The sequence below is a fragment of the Anguilla anguilla genome, chromosome 9 (genome assembly GCF_013347855.1).
Source record: "Anguilla anguilla isolate fAngAng1 chromosome 9, fAngAng1.pri, whole genome shotgun sequence".
Taxonomy (NCBI): Eukaryota; Metazoa; Chordata; class Actinopteri; order Anguilliformes; family Anguillidae; genus Anguilla; species Anguilla anguilla.
The window spans coordinates 30665484-30693372 of NC_049209.1; the positions used below are offsets into that span (position 1 = coordinate 30665484).

The 27889-nt window shown below is 44.0% G+C and overlaps 1 protein-coding gene and 1 non-coding gene across 2 annotated transcripts; one reads left to right on the top strand and one right to left on the bottom strand.

Moving 5' to 3' along the window:
• LOC118235767 (galactose-3-O-sulfotransferase 3-like) lies at nucleotides 1-27884 on the top strand. The gene is made up of 3 exons (XM_035433540.1): nucleotides 1-289; nucleotides 23088-23184; nucleotides 24088-27884. The coding sequence occupies exons 2-3, from the start codon at nucleotides 23102-23104 to the stop codon at nucleotides 25382-25384; spliced, it is 1380 nt and encodes a 459-aa protein (XP_035289431.1). The 5' UTR covers nucleotides 1-289; nucleotides 23088-23101; the 3' UTR covers nucleotides 25385-27884.
• On the bottom strand, nucleotides 23498-23569 carry trnac-gca. The gene has a single exon. It is a non-coding gene; the product is annotated as a tRNA-Cys (tRNA).
• Nucleotides 27885-27889: the final 5 nt, after the last annotated feature.

Below are 27889 nucleotides of genomic sequence, written 5' to 3' on the forward strand. Positions count from 1 at the left end.
GGCTGACCGGAGTCACTTACCGGTCTAGCGCACGAGGGGCGTCTAAGCAATGACAGCACGACTGCGACATCTCTGGAACAAAGCGGCGGCAAGATTTATATACAGCGATGTGCACTTGTCTTGCGCTCAGTTGCATACCTTTTGGTTGTGGTGCTTTATTTATAAATGGTTTTAACTGACCACGAAACAGCGACTGAAGCCAGTGAGAGGGACACAGTGTCTGATAGACGTGGAACTGCTAACCCACCCTCAAATTGAGCTATAGCTAACTGTAGCAACGGTGACAAAGGTAAGAGCATTTGCTATTGAGCGCTCACTTTCATTTGTGTGTTTTAAAAAAAATTTTTATCAGCCATATTGACGTTTTATATGATTGAGTTGTTTCCGTTGATCGCTGAAATAACTTTTATTTTAAACGTACTACAAATTTCCCCCTGCCCTTGTTATTTGATGTTATTTAGACCATTTATGATTTTTTCACGTTGTGAGATCCCATTTCAATCCGTCTTGTATGAAAGGGCTGTCTGTGGTACTGTCAGTATTCCTGCAGGATGGACAGAGATGCTTTTTAGGCTAACGTGAGAGGATAATATCATGTGTAATATCATGTGTTTTTACTGCCGTATTGGAACTGTTTTTCCTGAATTACTGAACAATTTGGATAATAATTACTTATCGCAGAAATGGGTGAAGATAAATCCGCACCACATTTTCTTCGCTCATCATCACGCATTTCTGTAAATTGTGTATTTGTAACAATTCTAGTCTCACTGCTATTGTGAGCTACTCTTTTGATGGGAAAAATCTAGCGGATGTTCTCTGCGTCTGTTCTTACTAGAATTTGGGCACGAATTGATATGGATGGACGTTCATATAGTGAGTTGAAATTATTTGAAAATGCGGTCAGATTCTATATCCGACATTGGGTAACATTTCTTTCAAATGCTAATGGTTTTTCTGAAGTTGGAATAAAAAATAATAAATTAAAAAATAATAAAATAAAATAAAATAATAGGCTAAAAACTATAAGTTTCACCTTCCTTTCAACATTTAAGTATATAGCTTAAGTGCATTCAAACTGACATTTTGGGGGCTGGTGATGGTGACGTTGTCCAAAATGCAACCCTTCTTTACATTTACTTAAGATTCAGATTTCCAATGCATGGTCAAGACATTGGCCATAAATCACAGTCTTTGTTGTACAGTTCACAATGACACACTGAGAGCTGATTATGAGGGACTGCTTTGTACATTTGTACATTTAAAATGATACGTGGACATTATTCTTCTAATACGATTTTGGATGATTTTTGGAATTTGGGCAAGATTTATTTGTAGTTGACATGTTTTCTGTTTCTCAGAGACAGGTTTTGGTTAAAGGCTGTGGCGCGATTTGAATGACTGATTTGTGGTTAGGGTGTTTCTTGATTGAAAATATTGACGGACATAGACAGTTTGCCATCTTAGCTCACCAAACTCTAGCACTAATCTGTTTTTAGATGATGAGTTGATTAATAATTTCAGGATGTGGTTGGATTTGTTTTGTCATTCACAAGGAAATAATAACAACAAGAACAGTAATAATAATAATAACAATAATAATAATAGTAATAATATGCTCTTTGTATACAAAACTAATACAGGCCTTCAAAGCCCTTTCTGATAAAATGTAACAATAAAAATGTACTTTGCACCATAGAAAGGTGTTTTTCCATGGTGTAAAAGCTTAAAATAGATTGCTTTGTGACTTTACTCAGTGCTGAGACATGATAAGAGGTTTATTAACGTTTTTTTTGTTGTAATGTGACTAGTTTCATTCTCGATTTATTTTCCAGTAGAACTAATTCACTTTTTAAATTGTAATATTTATAATATTTAACCTAAAACTGGTAGTAGAACAGCTTGGTTGTAAATGTTTTGAGATGTGGTTTAAACCCAAATTCAATTTTTTTTTTGATTTCAGGTATTCTGTATACTTCATTTTATCCTCTGTGGGTCACTTATGGGCTACATCCTTCCGGATAGCATACAATATTCTATTTCACAAAATGTCTGAACTTGTGCCAGAGAATCTGGATTGCCTCCGTAAATCCAAAGCAATTGAGCTGTGTGGATTGGCAAGCTATTTTATTTTACACTCATAAATTGTGAAACAGAAGTGGATGAACAAAAGGACATTTAGTCCCTCTTGGGAGAAATTAAATTCATTTTTTTTCTTTTTGAGGCTGGGTGCTGGAATAGAGTGTGTACACCGCAGTTAAGCAGCACATTACAAGCATGATGAAATGACCACAGATATCTCCTGAATGAAAGAGACTTTTACGCTGTGGGGCAGTGCAGTACGAGCAGGATGGGACATGTCCAGTTTTATTAGCATTGTAGAAACAAAGAATATTTTCCCTCTGGCTTTAGCCTCGCAGAAGCAATTGTCTCATTTGTAGCTTTGGTCACAAAACCAGAATCTTTCTCCTGAAACACCTGAGACTGTGTTGACCTGAGTAAGGAATAATGCAAAGATCAGCACGATTTCCCAGCTTCATAGCTGTCCAAAAGACAAGAATATTGTACAATCCACTGATGCTGTGCCAAGACATAGGCTACTGCATAGAAGGCAGGGATTTACCGTAGGTTGATTTGTTTTATTGTCCTGTGTTATGATTTTATTGTGACCAAAAAGTATGGTAGAGAGTTTGTTAAAAACTCAGAAATTATGATTTTATATGTTCTTTCTTACCCTCTGTATTTCCTGTGTCAAAAATGATATCTTTGAGATGATATATTTTTGGGTTAAAAATGTTGGTTCTACATGTGTTTTGAATTGGAGAATGCTGCAAATGGACAAAACCATCTATCATTTTCTTTATATTTCTTGTCGCAATGGTAATCTTTTAGAACAACGCTGAAAGTTTTGAATCCTGTTTCTGAATTATATATTTCCCTAAATTGTTTATATTCATTCTTTACTACAGGAGAAAGGGTCACAATCAGGTGACATTCTTATTTGGTGTGGGGGGTTATGACATTTTTGTTACATTACATTACATTTATTTAGCAGACGTTTTTATCCAAAGCGACGTACAGAAGTGCATGTCATTTGCTTTGTCGTGGACTAAAAACATATATTAATATGATAAACAATGCGTTTTCACTGGAGCACTTCATTTAATTGATTTGGTTTTGTGAGTTATTTATTCCTTAAAGTAGTTCCTCACCCCTCTTAGGCTACTATCACTGATGCAGTTGTGACATTACTAATATAAGACCTTCTTTTTAATTTGAGTTATATATGTGGACCTTATAGTACTGTATTTTTATGCCTTATAAGTAGTATATTCCATACAACATATTACTTAAACTGAGTAGTGCCCCCAATCGCGGTTGTACAGAGAAAGAGAAGAAGTCATGTGAGGAAGCTTCATTTTTTGAATGGTGGTTCCAGTTTTAATGCCCGTGGTTAATGGCATCCTGACAGATGTCTGCAGCTGTTCAGGAAAAAAATTGGCGATCATGAGTCAGTGGGCATCGTGTGGAGGTGGGGATTGTACGCTCAGTTTTAACTTAGGTGCTATGTTTGTTATATGAAGGCTTGATCCATAAAATAAAAAAAAGTTTGTTCCATAACGAAGATAGCTTAAGATTGTTAGGGAAATGTTTGCCTAGTGGTACTGGTCTTCCAATGTCTAGATGTGACTGCTACTGGGATTGTGTCAGTGAAATTAAGTAGGCTTAAATGATGTGGAATCTGGTCAAATACAATAATGTATTTGGCCTAAATGAAGCCAGGTTGGTCTGACAGAATCTATGTCCTGTTGACCGAGTTTAGTCTTGTACTGTGCTTTGCTGACATGTATTTTTTATTCCTGTTAGAGCGTAGACATGGACTGCAGCCGTGCCATTGGTGGTAATATAGTAAAGGTCTGTATTTAAAAGGAACAACACTGTTTTTGCTTCTCAGAAATGGGCAGCCTAGACAGTGCTGTCCTGTCATGCAAATGTGATGCCTTCAGAAGCTAGAAACCAAGGCTGGTTTTGCACCTCTTTTCGAAATGCTTTGTCAGCAATGGATTCAATTCACTAGTTTGGAGAAGGAATTTATTTACAATTACAGATACATTTGCTACACTCATTTAAAAGACCAAGATTGATTTTTGCTTAAAAGGGTGTTGTAAAATGAAACTATTTCAGAGATTATGGAATAGTAGTCAGATTGTGGCATTTTTGTTGAAAATGAATACTTTATTTAGCTTCTTATTTATTTATTTATTTATTTATTTATTTATTTATTTATTACATGTGTGGTGTTAAAAAATGTAAAAAGTTTAGAATCTGGGTGCAATTCCAGCTTTTTGTAAGTGACAAAACCAATGAACTGACAATAAATTTAAGGCAATTTATAGGAATTCCTGGGCTTAAACCAGAGGGCCTAGAAAATTTTCTCTATGATATGAAGGAGCAAAAGTTATTTTTGGTAAGCACTGAGTGTAGACAGAAATGTATAGCTGTGTTGTTTGTTCTTTTTTTGGAGGTAGAGGAAGTTATTCTTCTTTTTCTTCTTATAAGAACATCTGCAGTTTTCTGGAGAGTGGTTGGGGAAGTTTATTTCTAAAAGAATTTTAAATAAATGTGGAATATTTTTTTTTAATGTAATTTTTAAATTAATACCAATTGTGAATTTGTAATGTGCTCAGATGTAATCATTTTTGTATGAGTATGTATAGGACAAGAGTTATTTTTCTGGGAGAAGTTAATACAGGAGATGAATTTTGAGTGAGAAAAAATGTGCACCATATGTCGAGGACTGTTTAAATAGAACAGGGCACTAATACCTAGATCCGCTGTATATTGATTGATGTAGAATTACAGAGGATTTAGGCTACGGTTCTATTTGTCTGATTGGTTGGAGGGATCCAGATATGGTCTTAAGCTATAACAGTAAGTCTAGGAATTGCAGTATTTCTCAGATTGGATTGAACAAAATGGACAGTTGTATTCTTTGAAAAGGAATATTTAAAAAATTGGGGTCTTTTAGCCAATGTGAAATCAGTTATAGCGTAGGAACAAATATGGAAGGTATGAGAATAAATGGTGTGCTCTGATATGAATTGGTAATATTATTTTTAAAGGTTAGTCATTCATTAGTCTGACCTGCATCCATTCAAGAATTAACAAGTTCCTTTGTGAAATGTCAATTTATGATGATGCAGGCTTAGGCTTTGCTATGGATAGCAGGAATGAAAGTTTTTACATGGTAATTTAAAAAAAAACTATAAGTCATTTGAAATAAATAACTTATGGGAATATGTTGAACTTTTCTGAACACATTTCAGTCAGTTGCATACTATTTTAAAGAGTAAGTCAACACAGGTCAGAAAACTGTTGCAGCACTGTTGCAGCACTCTCTATGGGTTAAAATTTTCAGTCTGTTTACACAGCTGGCCACACCCATTCAGTGATGTCATCACAGGTATTTTGCCTCAGCTGTCAATGGAAAAATAACTGCTTTCACATCATTGATTTAGGTAATCTAGTTGAAAATTTGAACCCATAGGGAGTGCTGCAACAGCAGTTTTCTGCACTGAACCGACTCTCGATGACACATTGCACAATTTATGTGTAAATGTTATGTAGAAAAACAACGTGCCTAACACTAATAAGCTCAAATGTACTGCATCATTTTCCAGAGAGTTGCTGTGAAATCAAGAAAACTAAAATGAAAGTATTCAATTCCCCCAGTGAAAGTCAATTAGATAATTGGTTTCAGTCTTGATTACATCACAATTACAGTGACACGGGTGAGTCAGAGATAGAACCTGAGACTGGATAATGGCTTGTGATTAAATATTTACTAGCCCAGCGGCCACAGCGAGGGGGGGGGGGGGGGGGCGGTCGGGCGCTCACTTCTCCACCGGACCCTGGAGCTGTGGACCCTCTTAATCGGGAGATGACCCATGGGGGTTGCATTTACAGATGCGCCTAGGCTAGTGGATGAAAAAATACGCATTCAGAATTTTTAATATTCATGCTGTACAATCAGCGGTGAAACTCTTACACACTGAGTGCAGTAAGCCCTAGCCATTCTTTTCTCTTTTTTTCACTGTTTGCTTATATGGATTGATAGTGCCGCCATGTAATACACAGTTCGGAAGCCAGCTTAACTTTCCTGTTCCTGCTGTCCCAGTTTACATGCACACTAATGCTCTGATATCACCCCAAATATGGCAATACTCTGATTATTGAAATGGTCACTCAAATGCCATTATCTGATCATCTTTATCAGCGTAAGGTCACGACCGGCATGTTCAAAACCCGATTAAGACACCTGGATCTTTGTCTTTTGATGCATGGACTCTTACTCTGATTTCTTTCAGCTTTTCGAGACTGCTCTTGTCAGGTGAAAAGTCACAGACCCCAGATGAAAGGAAGCATGGTAGTCAGGTACACCGTTTGAGCTTACGCCGATTATGGAAAGCATCATGCAAGCGCGGCTATTTTAGTAATCGCATTACTTATATCCATGTGTAAGCAATGATCTAAACACTGGCATAAGCTGATTATTCCCAATAATCGGGGAATTGGTGCGCATGTAAATGTAGACATTGCTAAAATTTCCTCCTCAGACTACAGCACAGCAAGGAACCTACTCCTCTCTCCTCCTTTCCATTAACTCGTTCAAGTTTACCCTTTAATACAATACATTTTCAATAAATTTAAAACAATACATTTTCAGAATTAAGGTTTCAGCTTCCACACTAGGCATGAAACTTTAGTTATTGTGGATAGCCATTGAATAATTTGTAAAAACCAATAACCAAGACATATCTACAATATTATCTAGGCAGCAAGCTACAAGATAATTAACTGTCCTTTGCTGTATGTATAGATAGTGCCCAAAAATTAAACACCAACATAAAGGTACTTATTTGGGTACTGGGTGAACATGTGTCCAGTTTGGTTTTTATACACTGTGGCATAAGAGCCCACCAGTATCTGGTATCTGCAGAGCAGGTAGAGTATGCATGCTTTGTTTATTGCACACGGCAGTAAATATAATGATGGAGGTATTGAGTGTGGAGATGAAGGCCGCTGTCTTCAACTGCTAACAGACTAAAGTCTAACTGATTAAGCCCAGTAGTACACCTGCGGGTGCTAGCGTTTCACATGTAATAAAAAAAAGCAGTTTCCCTAAAAAAAGTTTTATAATGCTCCCTGTCTCAGATGTGTTTTACATAATTCTGTAAAGTGAAGTAATGGCCATCTTTCTCATACAGACAAGAAACAATCTGAAGGAGTTATTGAGTAACTGGCACATAGCACTGAAGCGATAACGGATAACGCACCGAAGCCATGACACGTGCTAAATCAATGTCTTGCACAGTGCCAGGTCTATAGCTGTGAAACAAATTATAAAATGTTGCACAATAGATAGCAGGTGAATTATGATGGACAAAGCTTCATTAAGATGTGCGCAGAAAAATAGGTTTTTTGAGGGAACGATGCAAGTCAGGGAATGGCAGGCAGAAGCTTTTTAGTGACATGCGCTGATCTTGACTAGGCTTACTGGGCATCCATCCTCTTTTTCAAACACATTGCTTTTTTTCGGGACCAATAATATCTGTCCTGGTGGGATTTCTAAATTCCTAAAAACGTCCAGTTAGGTTTTGCCCATTTCCTAGACCATATATGAATGAACAGATAGCCTAGTTATGTTCATAATGCCAGCTCATCTTCTTTTTTTGAAATCCAATGGACACCCTAATCTAGATGTCATTTTGATGTTGGACATATTGGCTGTCTGCATAACAGCCCGCCTGCTGTACACTTTTCCATCTGGGGATGATATTGCTCATGAGTGTTGACATCAAATTTAATGTTACTAGCTATGGATCTTGCACATGGCATGTTGCATCCAATTTTGCAGTAGAGACACAACCTTTATTTGCTGAAGCTGTGTTGAGAAGCTTAACTATTACATAAAATATGGTACTTGGCCTCTGAAATATCTGAATAGCCAACGTGGCAGGGGAAACCACCCATTTCATGTGAGTAAACTTTACAGTTGCGGGGAGGCGACGTGTTCAGCTTGTTTATTAATATACAGTGAAGAAGCTATGTGGACATATGTATATTTTTTTAGTAGTTCATGCTTGTTCTGTGGCAGATGGTTGTTAGCCATGGTTGCCTCAGACTTGATAACTTCACTCCCAAACTTGTGGGGTGTTGTGTCTCTCTGGAATATGCCTGGCTGTCCCGTGCTGGCAAACTGCTTACTTTCACTGCAGACGCGGACCAGACGAGTCGCTCCCTGGAGCGCTGGTGAATTAATTAATCTCTTTTAAAGCAGTACCCAGCTATCAGGGTACTGCAGTTGTTTCTGACGGGCTATTCATCCCCACGGCCTCCGCAAATATCTGGGGGAGAGCCACTTCATCTCACCGACTTAAACCTCAAACTGCTGGGAAAAATCTGATTAGATTCTCACAGCTCCACAGTGGCTGAGGGTCTCCATTACTCCAGATTAAACATCTCTCTCCTTCTCTTTCTTTCTTTCTCTTTACCTTTCTCTTCTTCTCCATCAAAGGCAGCAAGTTTGGGACATGTTGGTACAGCACTGGTTCAGAAGAATGAGATTTGTAAAATTATTATTATTATTATTATTATTATTATTATTATTATTATTATAACAACATCAGTATTACATTTGGGATATTATCCTGTGAACCCCTTGTGGTGTCTTCTTATTTTGTTGAATAAGAAACGGACAAATTACTCTCTTTTGTGACCTTTATTGTCACAACTCGTAAGATGTCAGTGGAACAGCGTGGCGCAGCTTCTCCTGGCTGATGGGCATTTCCCAAACACATTAAAGCATGTGTCCTGGGCATTTATACCCGAGCTAATGCCCAGTCACCTGTAGGACCACATCCTTCTCACCCACTACTGGGCAACGACCGATGTCATTACTGATGACAACCGATGTTGTGATGTTAAATTTTTACAAGTGTATTCCACTTTGTTCCCTACAGTATACTTCTGATGATAAGCTTGCCCAAGTACTGATCAGGGATTCCCCTGGTTTCGTCTGCTATGGTTTCAGCAGGTGAATGGCGATGCTGTTTGATCCTTCTATTCCTGAGTTTTACTTTTTTTGTGCTTTTTGTCCATGGGTATGATGTAAGTAGATGTAATATGCCCACGCTGAATGACACTCAAAAGCTTTTTTTTTCAAATAAGTGTAAGAATTTGAAAGCATAATAATTCTGAAACATTAAAAAAAATCAATCCATTGGAGGGAGTGAGAGTGCAATCTCCGACTGGATGTTTCATATGAAAATGATGAGATATATATATATATTTTTAATATATATATATATATATATATATACAGCATTTTGAGTGGACGGGTCGGCCCTGTGAGGGGGTCTGTGTCAGCTGCTGCTTCTTTTCACTCTTTCATAGCTGAGCTGTGTGGTCTTCGCCTTCGAGGGGTACAGGTCATGCAAGAAACCTGCGCCTGTCTGATCACCCAGAAAAGCCATTCAGGGGATAGTCCTGTTGGCTAAAATCTACCTTTCCTGGGTGCCAGTAATGGGCTGCCACGCTTGTCACGGTCATCACTGGCACAGTCAGAATTTAATACCAACCCAAGGAAACTGTCACTGCAGTGAACTGAAGTCCACTGCTTTTGGAGGAGGACCACTCAGCATCACCTTCATAAACCATCTCTGTAATTGCTTTTGCCATGTTTTAATTACATGTGCAACTAAAATCAGAATTTCGCTGACTGCTTTAATATGAAACAGAATTTCGCCACCTTGCTTAATTGAAGGAGTGTTACATTTCGTTGAACAAAGAGTGTGGCTGAGACCACCAACTGGGAATTTGATGGCCCGGCGAGAATAAATGATTTATTTCATATTTAAAGAGTCGATGAATAATGCATTTCATGATGAAAGGTTGAATTAATTATTCATTTTATTTTAAATCATGAAGCAAGTCAATAAGCGATAATTATTTAAAGGTCAAATAGTTTGGTGCTGCATTTAATTGTATTTGATTTATCATTTTTAAAATTTAGTTATTTATTTAGTCATTGAGTTTTGACCAGCTTTGACCTCCAGTAAAGTGTTTCATTGGTCTCTCTTTGGTCAGGGCATTACCTAAAATCTGAATCTGTCTGCCCGTGTTCTGTTTGTGCAGGTTTATGTGCTATAACTTTCAGAAGAATAGAGCCAGTTAAGTGTATGCTGGTGAGGATTCAGAGAGGTACTGGCCCAAGTGCAAATTATGTGAATGGAAATGCTGTTCAGGGCAATTACCTGCTGCCACCTGATCAGCTGAAGCCAAGTGTTTCCTGCTGTGCTTGTAGTTCTGTAAAGTCCTCTTCTGGTTGCTAACTCAATTCTGAAAACCCAAAGTCGACTTTGCAGCAGCCATAAAACAGGTAAGAAAATGAATTCACCTGTGACATTTGGCATGCGGGAGTGCTTGTCCTTGGGATCACTTAGCATAAATCAGTTGAATGCACTCCAACTGTATGCGAAACAGGCCTAATCGAGTCAGTGCCGAAATGGTTGAGTTAAAGGGACCTCAGTGCACCTCATTATTACACCGATATCACATCATACAAAAGCTAGCAGACGTTAGTTTGCTCGATTTCAACGCTAAGTTACGGAATGTTGTTTTGCTTTGCTTCTTCTCGATTTTGCCGTGAAACGAAATCGAAGAAGAAGAAAAAACCGGAAACCGTACTACTATGTGGACTTGCGAAAAAAAAAAAAAAAGTCTTTGTTTTTAATGTTAGACATTTATAATGAAATAACTAATCAAAAAATGAAGGGCGACATTCATTAGAAGGACAATATCAGTCATGAGAAGCAGAAGTGTTATAAAGTGTAATTTGTAAAAGGTTTTTACAAAAAGCCAATGAACTGGATAATAGTATGATGCTATTTGCTATACGCTTTTTTGTCTACTGCCTATTTTTATATCAGCTTCCATGAACTTTGTATAGACTTTTTTGATGGTTAATTCAAAACCCACACTGCCTCATTCATTTTGTAATTACCTTCCATCCAATTCTGGAATTCTGACTCATTGATTTTACGGGTGAATATAATCATCTTATCGCTTGATTCCGGAAACACCGATCAGCAGAGTAAGATAAGAATTAAATATGAACACACAGCTGGTATTGTTTTGGAGTCTGCCGTGTTCACTGCATACCGTTCATGTGACGTTTCGATACGAGAGTTTGGACCAGGCATCCGATCATGAGCTAGAGATTTGTTGAGACAGAGCAGTATTATAGACCAGTGTAATCTGAAATAAGATTAACATATGTCTGTTTGTGCTGCCCTGTCCAGCGTACATACATGTGCCTTTCTGGAGCTTCGCACATGCACTTGGGGGGTGGGCTGCGCATGATGTACTTGCAAGGCTGGTCACAGAAAGACCTCCCAGCGTGCTCTGCTCCCCTGGTTGCTTGGAGATAAGACATTTGCCTCTGTTTGGAAAAGGGGCACAGATGCATATGACATGCACTCATGCACTGCTGCTAATCGTTTGGAGCAATTTTTATGTCTGATTATTTTTGGTAACGCTTCATAGTCACATCTTTCCATATGGCCAACCTGAGGACTTCAGCTGCTGGTCGCCTTCTGCAGCAGTTCTGAGCTAGTTCCTTATTATGCTACTTCCTTGGGTGTCTTTTTTACGGTTGTTCTTTCAGTGGTGTCGTTACACTTCATTATTTGTTTGAAGGTTTACTTTACTGTGAGAAACCGAGCACTTCTTCTAAAGCTGATATCTGAGTATATGAGCTGATAATCCGATATATGCTACTTTTTTTGTTGTTGAAATATTAGCTTTGATAGGAAAAACAAACAGCATTTTCATTGAGATGCTAACAATGTTACCATTTAAATGAGTCTATTCTGCCCGCACCTGCACGCCTGCACTTCCCAGCCGATCCATGACAATTCATTCTACCACTTTGGGAGCCGAAGAAAATCCGTCTTGTTCCTTGTCCTGTGGGGACGGGGGTAAGTAGGACACCGGGGTCCCCTTACTCCCGCCAGAGCTGCGGTGTCCCGCGCGTCCCCTGCATTCGTCCTCCCCTGCTAGCGGTGTTCGGCTGGTCCTCCGCAGCGGGAACAGAGTCTCCTCAGCTGGCTGGAAGAAGTCAGAGCGTGAGGTCGCTTAGAGACGCCAGCCCTCGCTCTCGAGCGACTGGGACTGATCTCCCGGTAACGCCGGCGACGGCGGAGGTGTCGGATGAACCAGAAACACCGGGCCGCAACTTTACCCCGCGGTGCGGGGTGGACCGCCTGCCCCATGAGGGCTCGCTTATCCCATCAAAGCCCTGCGGCGGTTATTGTGATGCAGATGGGGAGCGCGGTGATGGCGGCTTGGGCTCGTTCCCAGGGCCCCGCTCTGATCAACCGTTCCTGGGTCACACAATCGCCCTCTTATGTGGAGGTCTGTCCATCCACACCCCTGTCCCTGTACGCCACCATACTGACCTCAGATCAGTTAATGTCAACTGACTAAGAAATCTTTGGGAACAAGTGTCTTTCTTTTCGCACAAAGAAGACGGCATTGTTTGTTTATACATGAGTTACTACTGGGTATCTTGAGTCAGGTTTTACAAGGGCTGGATTATGAATTATTTCACAGGGTAATTTGAATGGTACCTTCCCTTTTGGTACCTTTTTCTCTCAAATTGGAATGCTCAGTAACGGTCCTGTTACAGCCGCTGTTGTCACTTCAGGAGGGCGGAAGCACACCATGTCACCGCCGCTTATTTCCACATCATGATTACTTAAATGAAAAAATCCCATTCACAGGTCAAAATAAATGTCATTAAAATGAACAGTGATTGAATAAAACCCCTGGAGAACATTTTCGCCTACTGTTGACATGCCATATCACCACCAGTATGCCGCTCACTTTTGAGAGTGGTGTGCCATGAGATTCTGTACATTTAGAAAGTATGCTGCGGTAGGAAAATGGTTGGGAAACGCTGCTCTGTGTGCAGCTCTACAGATGAGCCGCATGTGCCTGATCAACCAGTGGGGGTCGCTGTTTGCTGGGTGGCTGAAACGCTCTCACCCTGGGCAATGAGAGAGCCAATTTTGCGTCTTCCAGTGGGGCTACTGGCCACAGTTCAAAGAAGTCAGAAATCAAATGTGAATTAGGCGCTAGGAAATGTCTTCAAAATTAGCTAGTATTTGATTGTGTGTCATCATGTAACGTCCTACAGATGACATCTATTTCACTGCATAACTCTTGAAGGGGGGCTGAGCATCTTTAAAAGAGGGAACTGCGACTCCTTGGTCAGGCATCCAGCTGAGGTGCTAAATTAGCGTTCCCCCAACGCTCGTCCTGGTGAGTCGCAGGGTCTTTCACCTTAATGCCACTGCCTGAAAAAACCAGCTGAGGTGATATCGCTGTGTGACAAAAGTCACAGAATATTTGTTGGGGGGGCTGGGGATCCCTTAACCCATCCTTAGTGCAGTGGTCTGCCCCACAGGGTGGAATTACATCCTGAGCCCCATAGGGCGATGTACAGTCTGTAGTATCACCAAAAGAGGAGTGGTGGTGAAACAGAGTTCTTGGAGATATTAGTATGATCTGTTGTTAGCAAGCAAGGTAGGTAGTTCTGCCACTTTATCACAGGTAAAGTAGTGCTTACTTTCTTACCTGTAGTCCATTCTGGTTTTCTTTCACTACTGGTTACAGTTGTTTCCCCTGTTTCATTGCTCTTCTGATGCAAAGCATTCTAAGTCACATTGATGATGCTGGCATTATTAATTAAAACAGTGCCGTCTATACTGAAGTTCCCTCTCCCCATGCTCTCTCTCTTGCACACACACACACACACACACACACACTATCTCTTTCTGTCTCTGTATCTCTCTCACTCTTGCACACACACTCTCTCTCTCTCTCACACGCATACACACACACTCTCTCTCTCTCATCCCTCTCCGTACTCACTGAAATTAGAAGACCCGTTTCTCTGACACAGCCCAGTGTGATGGGGTGAAGGGGGTGGGCAAAAGCCTGTTTCAGGTGCTGACAGGTAGATTGAAATCTGCGCCCATGCTGAAACGCTACCCCAGCATCGTAACACGACACCTGATCTCTTGGGCAGGAGAGCTCGCGCACTAAAATCCTGGTGAGATTTGGGAGATGAAATGCTAACAGTGTGGGCACTGTGAGGCAGACTGGGGCACTGCCATTTGCCCTTACTGTTGACTGACAAATAAATGCAAGTGTTCATTTTTTTTCCGTCGCCAACATAGATAATTTTATTTGCAAATCAACGTCAACGGAAAAATGTTGGTTGCATCCATCAAAAAACAAATGTCTGAACAATTTGTTCCTAAGTGTGGTTCTGAGCTTCAGTATAGCCAGAAGGTTTGTGGTTTGAATCCCAGGGCAGCAGATTGTATGCTTGAGTAAGGTACTTGACCTGAAAACACTTAATAAATAAATTAAATGGATAATATACGAAATGTTATACATATATTGATTATTTTAAGTCTTATTTCTGTATTGTTTTAAAATTCCAATAACTTCCCGGGTATATCTCTGACCCAGGCTGTCAGGCTCCGGGGTTGGACTCAAAGGAAGACTCGCAAATTCAGGGAAAAACTTGGTAGTTTGTCAAACCAAGGTGCAACAGAATAAGCGGACAGTCTCGTACACCACACTCCAGGCAAGGTCCAAATTCCAAAGGCAGTCAGAAACTTTCCAGGCAGGCAAAGGCACACTACAGGAACAGAGGCAAGAACGGCAATACAGGCAAAAAGTCAAAAAACCGGGAAGCAGTTACTAGAAGTAGCATAAGGCTTGAACGGCACAAAGTTAACTAAGGCACGATCTGGCACAGGTTAATAGAGCTAACAGAATATATAGCTAAAGAAACTGAGTAGAAGATGAGTAGCAGGTGGGGGCGGCGGCAGAGGCTTGATGGAATAATGCAGTTGAGGCTTGATTGAATAATACGGCTGAGGCAGACAGGCAGGACTGGGGGCGGAGCGTGGGTGGGAACCAGGAACCTGAAACAAAGGCAAACACCATGCGCTCACACACACTCATGCATACATACAAAAAACTAAAATAAAAAAAATAAATTAAAAAAATTAAAAAAAAACAGGAACAGAACGGCAGACGTCTTGACAGTATACTGTCAGGCGAACATCCAACAGTCGCCTGACAGTATAGGCGGGCGTGCCATCGATGAGCCGTGGGGGGGGTGGAACTGGGGCAGGGGGCGCGTGAGGATCTTGACGTAAGGGCTTAATCTGGGAGACGTGGAAGGAAGGGTGAACACGGCGAAGGGAACTAGGCAGCTTGAGGCGGACTACAGAAGGGTTGATGACCCGGGAGATAAGGTAAGGACCGATAAAACGGGGTGCTAGTTTACGGGAGCCCTCCCTCAGCGGAAGGTCCCTGGTAGACAACCATACCCTCTGCCCACATCGTTAACGGGGAGCCGTGGTCCTATGCCGGTCTGCTGCTCTCCTCACCCATTCACCGGACTGGAGCAAGGTCGCCCGAGCTTGCCTCCAGGTACGCCGACACCGCTGGACGAACGCCTGGACAGATGGGAAACTGGCCTCCTCCTCCTGGGAGGGGAACAGAGGGGGTTGGTAACCAAGGCAACATTGGAACGGGGACAAACCAGTTGAGGCCACAGGAAGGGAGTTGTGAACATACTCTGCCCATGCCAAATTCTGACTCCAGGAGGATGGGTTATGGGAGGCCAGGCAGCGCAGCATGCGCTCCAGGTCTTGATTGGCCCGCTCCGTCTGGCCATTGGTTTGGGGGTGATAACCAGAGGATAGGCTGACGGATGCTCCAATGAGTCTGCAAAACTCCTTCCAAAAGTTAGAAATAAACTGAGGACCTCTGTCAGAAACAATGACCACAAGTTCGGCTGTCTCCTTAGCAGATGGGAGTTTGACCAGAGGAATGAAGTGAACAGACTTAGAAAAACGATCAATCACAGTGAGGATGGTGGTGTTACCATTGGAGGGGGGAAGACCAGTCACGAAGTCCAGGGCTAGGTGGGACCATGGACGTCTAGGCACCGGCAGGGGTAGAAGCAGCCCAGCGGGGGGGTGGCTGGAGGACTTATTACGGGCACAGACCTGGCAGGCAGCTACGAAGTGCTTAATCTCCTCCACCATAGCCGGCCACCAGAACCGCTGTCGAATGAAGGCCAGTGTTCTTCTAGCACCTGGGTGGCAGGTCAACTGGGAAGAGTGCCCCCACTGGAGAACCTGAGAACGTACAGATCTGGGGACAAACAACAATTAGCCGGAACGTTATTAGGAGAGGGCTCCTTCTGCTGGGCATTGCGCACCGCGCTCTCAACGTCCCACCCCACTGCGGCCACTAAACAGTTAGCTGGTAAGATGGTCTCCTGCTTGGGGCTCTCCTCAGGGGTGCAGAACTGGCGGGAGAGGGCATCGGGCTTGGTGTTCTTGGAGCCTGGTCTGTAAGACAGTGTGAAATTAAAGCGGACAAAAAACAAGGCCCAGCGAGCCTGACGCGAGTTGAGGCGTTTTGCTCTCTTTATGTACTAAGTTCTTGTGATCAGTCCAGACCAGAAATGGAACCTTGGTGCCCTCCAACCAGTGACGCCACTCCTCAAGGGCCAGCTTCACTGCCAGCAGCTCTCGGTCTCCAATGCTGTAGTTCTGTTCAGAGGGAGTGAGACGGTGAGAAAAGAAAGCACAGGGGTGAAGCTTGTTATCAAGGCTTGAGCGTTGTGACAACACCGCCCCCACTCTCACATCGGAGGCGTCCACCTCCACAATGAACTGACGGGTGGGGTCTGTGGGGGTCAGAATAGGTGCTATAGTAAAGCCCCTCTTGAGCTTGTCAAAGGCCTGATTGGCGATGTCTGTCCAGTGGAACTTCATAGCCGTAGACGTGAGGGCACTAAGGGGAGCAGCGACCTTACTGTAATCACGCACGAATCTCCGGTAAAAGTTAGCAAAGCCCAGAAACCTCTGGAGGTCCTTACGAGTCTTGGGGATGGGCCATTCCGACACCGCCTTGACCTTACCGCCGTCCATCTGGACGCCTCCGGCGGAGACGATGAACCCCAGGAAGGAGACCGACTCCTGGTGGAAGGCACACTTCTGAGCCCTTACAAACAGCTGGTTCTCCAACAGCCATTGTAGCACCCGCCGGACGTGCTGCACGTGCTCCTGGACGGACTTGGAGAAAATCAGAATATCATCAATATACACAAAAACAAAGCGATTTACCATATCTCATAGGATGTCGTTGACCAGAGCTTGGAACACAGCAGGGGCGTTGGTAAGGCCAAACGGCATGACCAGGTACTCGTAGTGTCCGGTAGGAGTGTTAAAAGCGGTCTTCCACTCATCTCCCTCTCTAATACGGACCAGATGGTAGGCGCTGCGGAGATCCAGCTTGGTAAAAACAGTCGCCCCCTGCAGGAGCTCAAAGGCAGATGACATGAGGGGGTAACGGGTAACGATTCTTTATGGTAATCTCATTGAGACCCCGGTAATCAATGCACGGTCGCAGGGAGCCATCCTACTTTCCCACGAAGAAAAACCCCGCACCAGCAGGGGAGGAGGAGGGGCGAATAATCCCAGCAGCCAGAGACTCACCGATGTACTTGTTCATGGCCTCGACCTCTGGGGGAGACAGCGAGTAGAGACGGCCCCGGGGCGGAGAAGTACCAGGCAGCAGGTCGATGGAGCAATCGTACGGGCGGTGTGGAGGCAGCGAGGTGGCTCGGGACTTGCTGAAAACTGTCCGTAGATCCAGATATTCGGGAGGAACCGAAAACAGGTCAGGGTACTCCTCCTGAGGCGCTGGGGGAGAGGGCAGGAAGCACTGGGCAGAACGGAGACAGTGGGTGTGACAAATGGGACTCCATCCCATAACAGAATTCTGTCCAGTTAATGTGCGGGTTCTGTTTAACCAACCAGGGGTGGCCCAACACAACAGGAACCTGGGGTGAGTCTAACAGGTGCAGAACGATCTCTTTGCCATGGTTGCCAGAAAGGAGAAGACTCACCGGGGCTGTGACGTGGGTAATGGTGGCTAACCTTTGTCCGTTCAGGGCACCGGCCATCAAGGGAGTACGGAGGGTGGCGACGGGCAGTCCCCACTGGGCGGCCAGGGAAGCATCGATGAAGCTCTCGTCCGTGCCAGAATCAATCAGAACAGAGAGGGGGCGCTGCTGCCCCCCCCCCACGAGAGAGTGGCGGGTAACAGGGTCCGTAGGGCTGGGGAGTTCAGGACAGAGGTGACGCTCACCAGTAATCCCCGTTCTACTGGCGAGTGTAGTCTTTTAACGCGCAGGTGGCGATGAAGTGTCCAGTCTGGCCACAGTAAAAACAAAGCCTCTCGTTCATCCTCCTCTGCCTCTCTGCCGGGGTCAGATGAGTGCGGTCAACCTGCATGGGCTCCGAATCACGCAGGGGAGTGGACCTAGAGACCGGAGAGACATGTGAACGTAATCGTCTGAAGACGACCACAAGGGGGGGGGACCACAAGTGGGGGGGGAACCTCACGGTTCTCTCCCGGCGACGTTCGGTTAGCCGATTGTCCACACGGATCGGCAAGTCCACCAGGTCATCAAAGCCGGAGGGGAGCTCACGGGTAACGATCTCGTCCTTGATGTAATCGGCTAGCCCATTAAGGAAGGCATCGTAACGAGCAGCCCCGTCCCATTCGCTAGTGGTGGCGAGAGTGCGGAACTCAATCGCATAATCAGAAACAGACCGGTGTCCCTGGCGTATCTGGAGCATCTGGCGACCAGCCTCTCTCCCATGCACGGAGCGGTCGAACACCTTGCGCATCTCCTCAGCAAACAAACTGTAATTATTGCAGAAGTTAGCACCGGCCTCCCATACCGCAGTTCCCCACTCCCAGGCCCGACCCGACAGCAGGGTGATCACATACGCGACCTTTGCGCGTTCCGTAGGAAAGACGGAGGGTTGTTGATCAAAGATGAGGGTGCACTGAATCAGAAATGACCAGCATGTACCTGGTTCACCAGCATAGCGCTCCAGCGGCGACAGGCGAGGTTCCCGAGCTGGGAGGGCAGGCGGACCTAGATCGGGGAGGGTCGGTTGTGGTGACGGGGCGCTGGCTGGTGACTACTGGAGCCGCTGTAGTTCAGCGGTGACCTCCGTCATAGTATGGGCGAAGGAATCCAGCGCCTGCTTTACCGTCTCCAGCTGGTGCTGATGTTCGCCCAGCAGGGCTCCCTGCCGTCTCAGGTCTGATTGCAGCTGACCAAGGTCCGCTGAGTCCATGTTGGCCAGATCGTACTGTCAGGCTCCGGGGTTGGACTCAAAGGCAGACTCGCAAATTCAGGGAAAAACTTGGTAGTTTGTCAAACCAAGGTGCAACAGAATAAGCGGACAGTCTCGTACACCACACTCCAGGCAAGGTCCAAATTCCAAAGGCAGTCAGAAACATTCCAGGCAGGCAAAGACACACTACAGGAACAAAGGCAAGAACGGCAATACAGGCAATAATTCAAAAACTGAAGCAACAGTAATCCGAGGGGTCAGGCTAAATGCACACGCGGCGAATACAGGCAAAAAGTCAAAAAACTGGGAAGCAGTTACTAGAAGTAGCATAAGGCTTGAACGGCACAAAGTTAACTAAGGCACGATCTGGCACAGGTTAATAGAGCTAACAGAATATATAGCTAAAGAAACTGAGTAGAAGATGAGTAGCAGGTGGGGGCGGCGGCAGAGGCTTGATGGAATAATGCGGTTGAGGCTTGATTGAATAATACGGCTGAGGCAGACAGGCAGGACTGGGGGCGGAGCGTGGGTGGGAACCAGGAACCTGAAACAAAGGCAAACACCATGCGCTCACACACACTCATGCATACATACAAAAAACTAAAATAAAAATAAAAAACAGGAAAACAGAACGGAAACTCAGGCAGACGTCCTGACACAGGCTAGCAGTTTCAAATGTGGTAATAGGTAAACAGAACACAAGGGGTAAAAAGCTACATTTATAAATGTGTGACCTGTATATTAAGGCAAAATTGGCAAAGACTTCACATTACCATCCCATGCATAATAATAATAAATATGACCCTATATGACATCTGACTACAGTTATAAAACTTAGAAACCTGGCCACAGACATTAGAGAATTTAACTGAATTTAACATGCCAAGCGTTGGCCTCCAGTGTAATTTAAGCACTGTACCTTTGCTGTTGCTGTTGGTTTCTAAATAAATAAATGATATATACCAGATGACTGGAAGGAATCTAACAGTGTACTATATTACAGTAGCACTGTAACAAGGAAGTATATCCACCGAGACACAAGAAAGGGACTATGGATAGCAAACTCAGAGAGTCTGCATGGGATGCTGGGAACAATTAACCTTGAACAAGTTTACGAGGAACACATAGTTCAGAGTGAAGAATTTATTATCAGGAGTATGAAGTTCAGATTGTAAAAGTTATGCAATGCAGACATGCAGACACAGATGAAAAGAGGAGGTAAATTAAACTAAATCACATCTGAACTACCAAGTACAATAGATCTGAACAGACGTAACAGTAGGCTATACCAATCGAATACAGATTGATGTGCATCTCACGCCAATCAGGGCTTTGACCAGGATCCGGAAATCTTTATTAAATGCCCACTATACCACATAACCAGTGACACAAAACGATTCCTCCTGAACTGAGCTTTCCAAAAATACCCAGCATGACAATGCCGTATGAAAGTCTGATGGGGAACACAGTAAACGGGGAGAAAATGCCAAAACTACGGTCATGGTAACTCAGCCATAAAGGCTCCATTACCCCTAAACAGTTAGCAATTGACATAAAGCACAGAAAGGACCTCATAAAAGCATATAATTTGGTACGTACATTGAGTGATCCGAATATATCCTAGAAGGGGTGCCCCCAAAAACTCTTAAACAGGAAGTGAGCTATTGAAGAAATTCAAAATGGCCGCCTAAACAGTTAGCAATTGACATAAGGCACAGATAGGACCTCATAAAAGCATATAATTTGGTACGTACCTTTATGGACACTATTGCCAGAGGCTGCCAAAGTTTGTAGAGAACTCCTAAAGTGTGGCTGCAAAACTGAGCCCCTCAGTTCTCGAAAGTGTCGATGCCGGGATGCTGTGTTACCTTGCACAGCATTATGCCAGTGTGCTGGAACATGTGAATTGGCACACATGTGAGTCACTACTAGATTATGTCCCTCTAATGAGATCTTATACTGCATGTTAGAAGCTTTTTTCATTTGTTATTACCTGATGACAAATGTTAGCAACCTTGAGATTGAAATGAGTCCACTTGGGTGCATCATAGGTCAATTGCCAACTGTTTAGACAGCCATTTTGAATTTCTTCAATAGCTCACTTCCTGTTTAAATGTTTTTGGGCACCCCATCTAGGATGTCTTAGGGTCACCCAGGGGACATGTGTGCCAATTTTCATGCTTTTATTAAGTCCTTTAGGTACCTTTTGTGTCAACTGCAAAACTTTAAAACACTGGCATGTTTGGATAGATACGAGCTCTTTAATATCAGTGGCTATTTAGATAAGAGTTTAGTAGTCATGGCTAGAGAAAGAAATGATTTATTGACACTAAAGCGATAATATAAAAGAACATAATCATATTTCTGATGGTTTATTGACGAAAAAGCAATAATATAATATAATGTAATATGAGCTCATGTCGCTGTCTTGTATTTTGCTGAGTTTTGATCAATCAGTCATTTAATTAAGGAACAAAGTGTCTCCAGATATAATTTTCTCTAATCTCCTGAAGGGCTCTATGCGATAGGGCTCAATGTTTGGTTTATATCTCTGGGAACAGACTTTTATATTTACCATTCCTAACAGACTGCATGGTACGAGCGGGTGTGGGGATCAACTTGCTCGGCAATTGGTGATTTGAAAATATTGGGAGATGTATGAGGGCATTTTTCAAGCCTATTAGCAAACATGTTTGTTCTTCAATCACCATTGGGAGTGAGAATATGTCATTCCCAACTTCTGTTTTGCTGAAGAACCCCCAAAGTCAATCTAAAGGCCTGAGTTTCACCCTGGTGTCAACATAAGCATGTTCTTCCTCCAGCTGTGAGTGATCATTGAGGTTTTAAGGAAAGATTCAGTCAAAACTATGCTTTTATAGTCTGCAGACAAGGACACCCTCAACAAGATGTGTTATAATTTTCTACTTTATTATTATTACTCCTATTACTCCTGATTATTCCTGATGACGACGCTGGGAAGAACAATCCTGTCTACTATGAGAAGTGTACGTACACAGGCATTTATGCAGGGTGTCATTATTGTTGTGATATGAAAATGAATTGTGTGTGTGTGTGTGTGAGTGTGTGTGTGTGTATGTGCACTGGGGTACGTTCGAACCTTGCCAAAAGTTTGTGTGTGAACGTAATGGTTCTTTTAAAAGTCTTAAAAGACAATGTCGGCAGCTGTTTCTGGGTTTCCTTGACTCCCATGGCTCATTTTGAAGTCTTTATCTGTCTTGGTGAAGTGCATGATGGGAATTGCATTAAAAAGCCAAATAAGAAAAAAAGACTAGTTTAGCCAAGCATGACAGAAATGTAAAACATTCACCTTGAAACAAACAGGCTATAACTGATATATATTACTACCAGAAAAAAACAACAACAGCATACTTTTACAATCTACAGCAACAAAACAAGAAATATAATTAACCCCTGAGTTCTTCTGTCTATTTTACTGTTCTTAAAGAAAAAAATCTTTGAAATTAAGTTTTTCTTGGACAAATCTTTGCAAAACTAAATTTTCAAGCCTTATTTAGTATTATACAAGGTCTCCTTTCTATTGTTTTTTATTTTTTATTTATTTAACCTTTATTTAACCAGGTGAAAGTGATTGAGAACAAATTCTCATTTACAACACTGACCTGGCCAAGAAGGCATGTGTCATTCAAAACAATATTGTGCCTTCCTCTCAACAGACCCCCCCCCCCTCACTTTTTTATCTCTCCGGGATGCACTGACCCTCACCCCCCCTTCTCCTCTCGGTCCCAGGCGAGCTGTGGAGGATGTCTCAGAAGAAGGCCTTCCTGGTTCTGCTGGCAGTGAGCAGCGTGAGCCTCCTCCTGCACCATGGAGGCCACTTCTTCTGGTGAGAACCTATGATCCCACAGCATGGACCGGGGAGCAGTGTGCCGTAGCAGTCAAGGAGCCCAGCTAAATACTCAATATACATCACTACATTACTGGCATTTAGCAGACGCTCTTATCCAGAGCAACTTGCACAACTTTCTACATAGAATTTACATTGCATCCATTTATACAACTGGATATATACTGAAGCAATGCAGGTTAAGTACCTTGCTCAAGGGTACAACGACAGTGTCCTTCCTGGGAATTGAACCTGTGACCTTTAGGTTAAAAGACCAGCTTATACTACACTGCCATCCCCTAAAGTTTTTACAAGGGGGCACTCGGATTTGAACCGGGGACCTCTTGATCTGCAGTCAAATGCTCTGCCACTGAGCTATACCCCCTCCTGTTGTTTTGTTCCTGAATCCCAGCAGAAGTTGAAGCATTTTTTGGCATAATACAAGTGTCTTGGATGACAAAAACATACAGTTGCACTGAAAATATTTTCAAAAATATTATTTCTTTAATTTTTTATCAAATGTAGTGTACATTTCGGCACAGTAGCATATGTGGTTCTTTAGGACCAGAGACTCATGTCTGCTACAGGAGACAAAAATGAGGATAGGAGGATATGCAAAGAATATTAGCTATGCAAGTCAAGTCTGGTTAAGGGCATCTGCAAAGCAAATAACTGACTGTACTGTTGGATGTGAAACTCCAGACTGCAGAGTTAGCCATGCACACTGAAAAAATGTTTCATTTGTTAAACTTGAACCCGAACCTAAAATATTTTACTTTAATTTGTTAGACCTGTATTTATATAAGTAAATTTTCAGGTTTACCCAACAAAGCATTTTTAGTGCAGGTCCTCTTGGTTGATGCCTAATTTAAAATATTTTTAAAACTGGTGTCTCTGCTGCAGGACTATGAAGGGCTTCCACCTGGACTGCCCCTTGCTGCTCTCGCACCCGTCCCCCACGCTGAAGCCCAAGCACACCAGCATCGCCTTCCTCAAGACGCACAAGACGGCCAGCAGCACCGTGCAGAACCTGCTCTTCCGCTTCGCCGAGCGCCACAACCTGACCGTGGCCCTGCCCTACCAGACCTGCGACCACCAGTTCTGCTACCCGCGCCCCTTCAGCGCCCGCTTCGTGCACCCGCACACCGTGCCCCCCCGCATCATCACCAGCCACATGCGCCTCAACGTCTCCGAGCTCCGCCGCCTGATGCCCAACGACACCGTCTACGTCACCATCCTGCGCGAGCCCGCCTCCATGTTCGAGTCCCTCTTCAGCTACTACAACCAGCACTGCCAGAGCTTCGGCCGCGTCCCCAACGGCTCCCTGGAGGCCTTCCTGGCCGACCCTGGCCGCTACTACCGCCCGGAGGAGAAGGACTCCATGTACGCCCACAACACCCTGACCTTCGACCTGGGCGGGGACAAGGACCGGCCGGCCTCGGACGTGGACTACGCCAGCGGCTTCATCGCGGGGATGGAGCGCGTGTTCTCGCTGGTGATGATCGCCGAGTACTTCGACGAGTCGCTGGTGCTGCTGCGCCACCTGCTGTCCTGGGACCTGGAGGACGTGCTGTACGTGAAGCTCAACATGCGCGCGTCGGGCTCCAAGCAGAACCTGAGCGCGGGGCTGCCGGCGCGCGTGCGCGGCTGGAACGCGCTGGACGCGCGGCTCTACGACCACTTCAACGCCTCGCTGTGGCGGCGGCTGGACGCGCTGGGGCCCGGCTGCGTGGCCAGGGAGGTGGGCCTGCTGCGGGCCGCGCGGGACAGGGCGGTGCGCGGCTGTTTCGGGGGCCGGTTCCCCCAGCGCCGCCCCGCCGCCCAGATAAAAAACAAAGAGCTGCGGCCCTGGCAGCCCAGCTCCAAGGTGGACATCGTGGGGTACGACCTGCCGCCCAACGCCTCACGCCCCGCGCCGGGGGCCAGCGGGACGTCCCAGGACCTCTGCCTGAAGCTCATCATGCCGGAGGTGCAGTACAGCAGTTTCCTGCTCCGATCCCAGTCCCTGCGCTACCGCAAGAACTACGCCCTGCGCTTCCCCCCGCCCGTCCGCTCCACCAAACCGCGGCGCCCCTCACCTCCGCCGCCCACCCGAAACAGCTCCACCGTCCCCCGCTCACCCACTGCTCCCGCTCCTGCCGTCACTCTGAAGCCAGCCACCAGCAACAAGCCCCGCCCTTCACCCAAGCCCCCGTCTTAGGCCTGGCTCCGCCCCCCGCTCAGCCTTGTGGGAAGCTTGTCGCCCCTGAACACTATGACAGGCCATTCACACTATGACAGGCCACTGTGTCCCATTCTCTTGTTGGCTGGTCACTCCAAAAACTCTAGTGGCATAGTGCTGTGTTACTGTCCCAGAACACTGAGCTTTGCTCACCACCGGTGACATATCCCAGCATTCCCTGTACTGCTCTCCCCTCTTAGTGTATGTGACAAAGGCCACTCAGGGAGCTACTAACCCAGTGAAATATGTACTTGTCTTAGCCACTGTCAAATTCAGAGGCAGAATGTAGTGTGTAGTACTACAGTACTGCATCTGTATCAACAAGCAGCCTCACTAGATCCACTGCATTACCAAGGTAACATTACAGGACTCCTGTGATGAGGCAGAGGTCATCGACAGCAGGTGGCAGCTAATGGAACTCTGGGGCTAGCTGTGGAGCTAGCTGTGCGGCCCGTGTTCCAAAGTAATCCGTAACTGCACTTCATCTAGGGGCGGGAGACAGAGGCTTGATGAATCTTCGGAATGGGTGGAGCTAACATCTGTTATCAGTGTTTCCGACCAATCATGGTGTTTTGCTGTGAGACCTTTCATTTCGGTGGTTCACGGAGCTTGGTGGCCTCATGTTGTCTTTGGCATTCAGGAAGCCTCAACCACCCCCGCATCTCACGTCGCCATAAAACAGCTGACATTATTGCTGGAGTGAAAATACATATACAAATAATCGATTAAAGAGTATGATTTACATTTGAAGAAGGATCTCCACATATTCTCATGAGGCCACCAATTGCTAATCTGTGTATGGTCCAGCGCTGCCATGACCCAGCAGCTGTCTGAGCAGAATCAATGAGAAATGAAAATCGATTGTAAGACATGGCTGTCTACCAAAAAAAGCAGCTGATAATTAACTGTATTCTTTTTAACACATTCCATTTCTTTATTTTTCTGAATCTTGAAAAATGCTGAGGGTCACAAAAAAAGAATGCCATGAAAGAATTTATTGTCATCTGTTGTCTGATGTTCAGGAGATGTATTTAGGATGTGCCCTGAAGTGTACGTTGTACTTACCCACCACACATGGTTGAAATGATCGAGGTAATACTGTCTGCGTATTTATTTTAGTTTTTATTACGAAAAAATAAGGAAATCCGCAATAACATCACTGTCCCGATACTGGGAAAACTTTGTGTGTGAAAAGGTACCTTCCAATGCACTAATGGTGCGGCAAGAGGCTTTAACCATTTAAGTGTGAGATCACAAATATGCGATTAGAATGTTCTTAACTGAACATTCTAATGCTGATGTAACAATTACAGCTGAATGCAGTGTTCTTGGAAAAAAATTCCAAAAAACCTACTCTTCAAAGGGTTGATATGACTCACAGATCTCTTGTCCACATGTCAGTTCCGTTCTGCTCCCAGTAACCCCCCAGCCCTTTTCATTATGTTTGGTCTGTGTCTCTGAGAAGCCTTCAGTATGGTCACCTCATTAATGCCTGTTGTACCAGGAATGATGACTAGCATCCTCACCAGAGAGTGTTTTATTTTACTTTACTGTACTCAGCATGCCAATCAACACGCGTTTCCAGTTGGAACAGACAGCACACAGCAGAAAGCGGGACATGGTTTATCACAGGCGATGTGTTCTTTAATTAAAATAATAATAATTACATGGTGCTGCTCTGTGAGTGATCCTCCCTGTTTATCATTACCATTGTAGCTCATTTTTAATATCATTACTGCAGTGTGGACACTACATTTTAATTGGAACATTTTTTATCATATTTTATGGGCGTTGTTGTAGCTTATAAATATAGTTATTGATCTAGCTCTCAAAATAGCTATTGTTCCCAGTGGAAACGGGCCTTTAGTGGAGGCATCATGAACTGTAGGGGTAATGATGTAGAAACTTTGTTATTCCCTTATTAACGATAACCTCAGCAATAAAGATGCTGTGCAAAGCGTCCATTTTATTTGTGAGAGGTGTGTGTGAACGAGGCCTTAGTCAAGAGGGGAGGAAGGCCCTTCATAAACGTCAATCGTTAAAATAAAGGTTTACTGTAGATCTGCCACTGAGGTAATATTTGTTGTGTTAACTGAACTCTAATACAGTTCACAATCAAGAAGGTTATAAAATATATCCATATCAGAGTAGTGCAAACGTACATGCTAATTTAACACTGATTAATGTGCAGTGTAGAGAAGCTGTGCTTTTAGGGTCCTGAAGGTAGGAGGTTGGGCTTCTTATGGGACTGATGTGTTAATAAACCTTAACAGCTGTGCTCGGGAAACAGCTGCCCTGCTTTATTCAGGGGGCGCCTTACTGCACTGCTGTTAGTGGGTTATTTTTAATTCATTACTCATTGGTACTCATAAAAGAAAAACAGGTGGCGTCGTTAGCATAAAGAGCACCCGCAAGGTTTGATTTTTTTTTTTTTAAACTCTTGCTCTCTTGTGGTGGATTGGATTTTTAAGCACAGTTAACCCA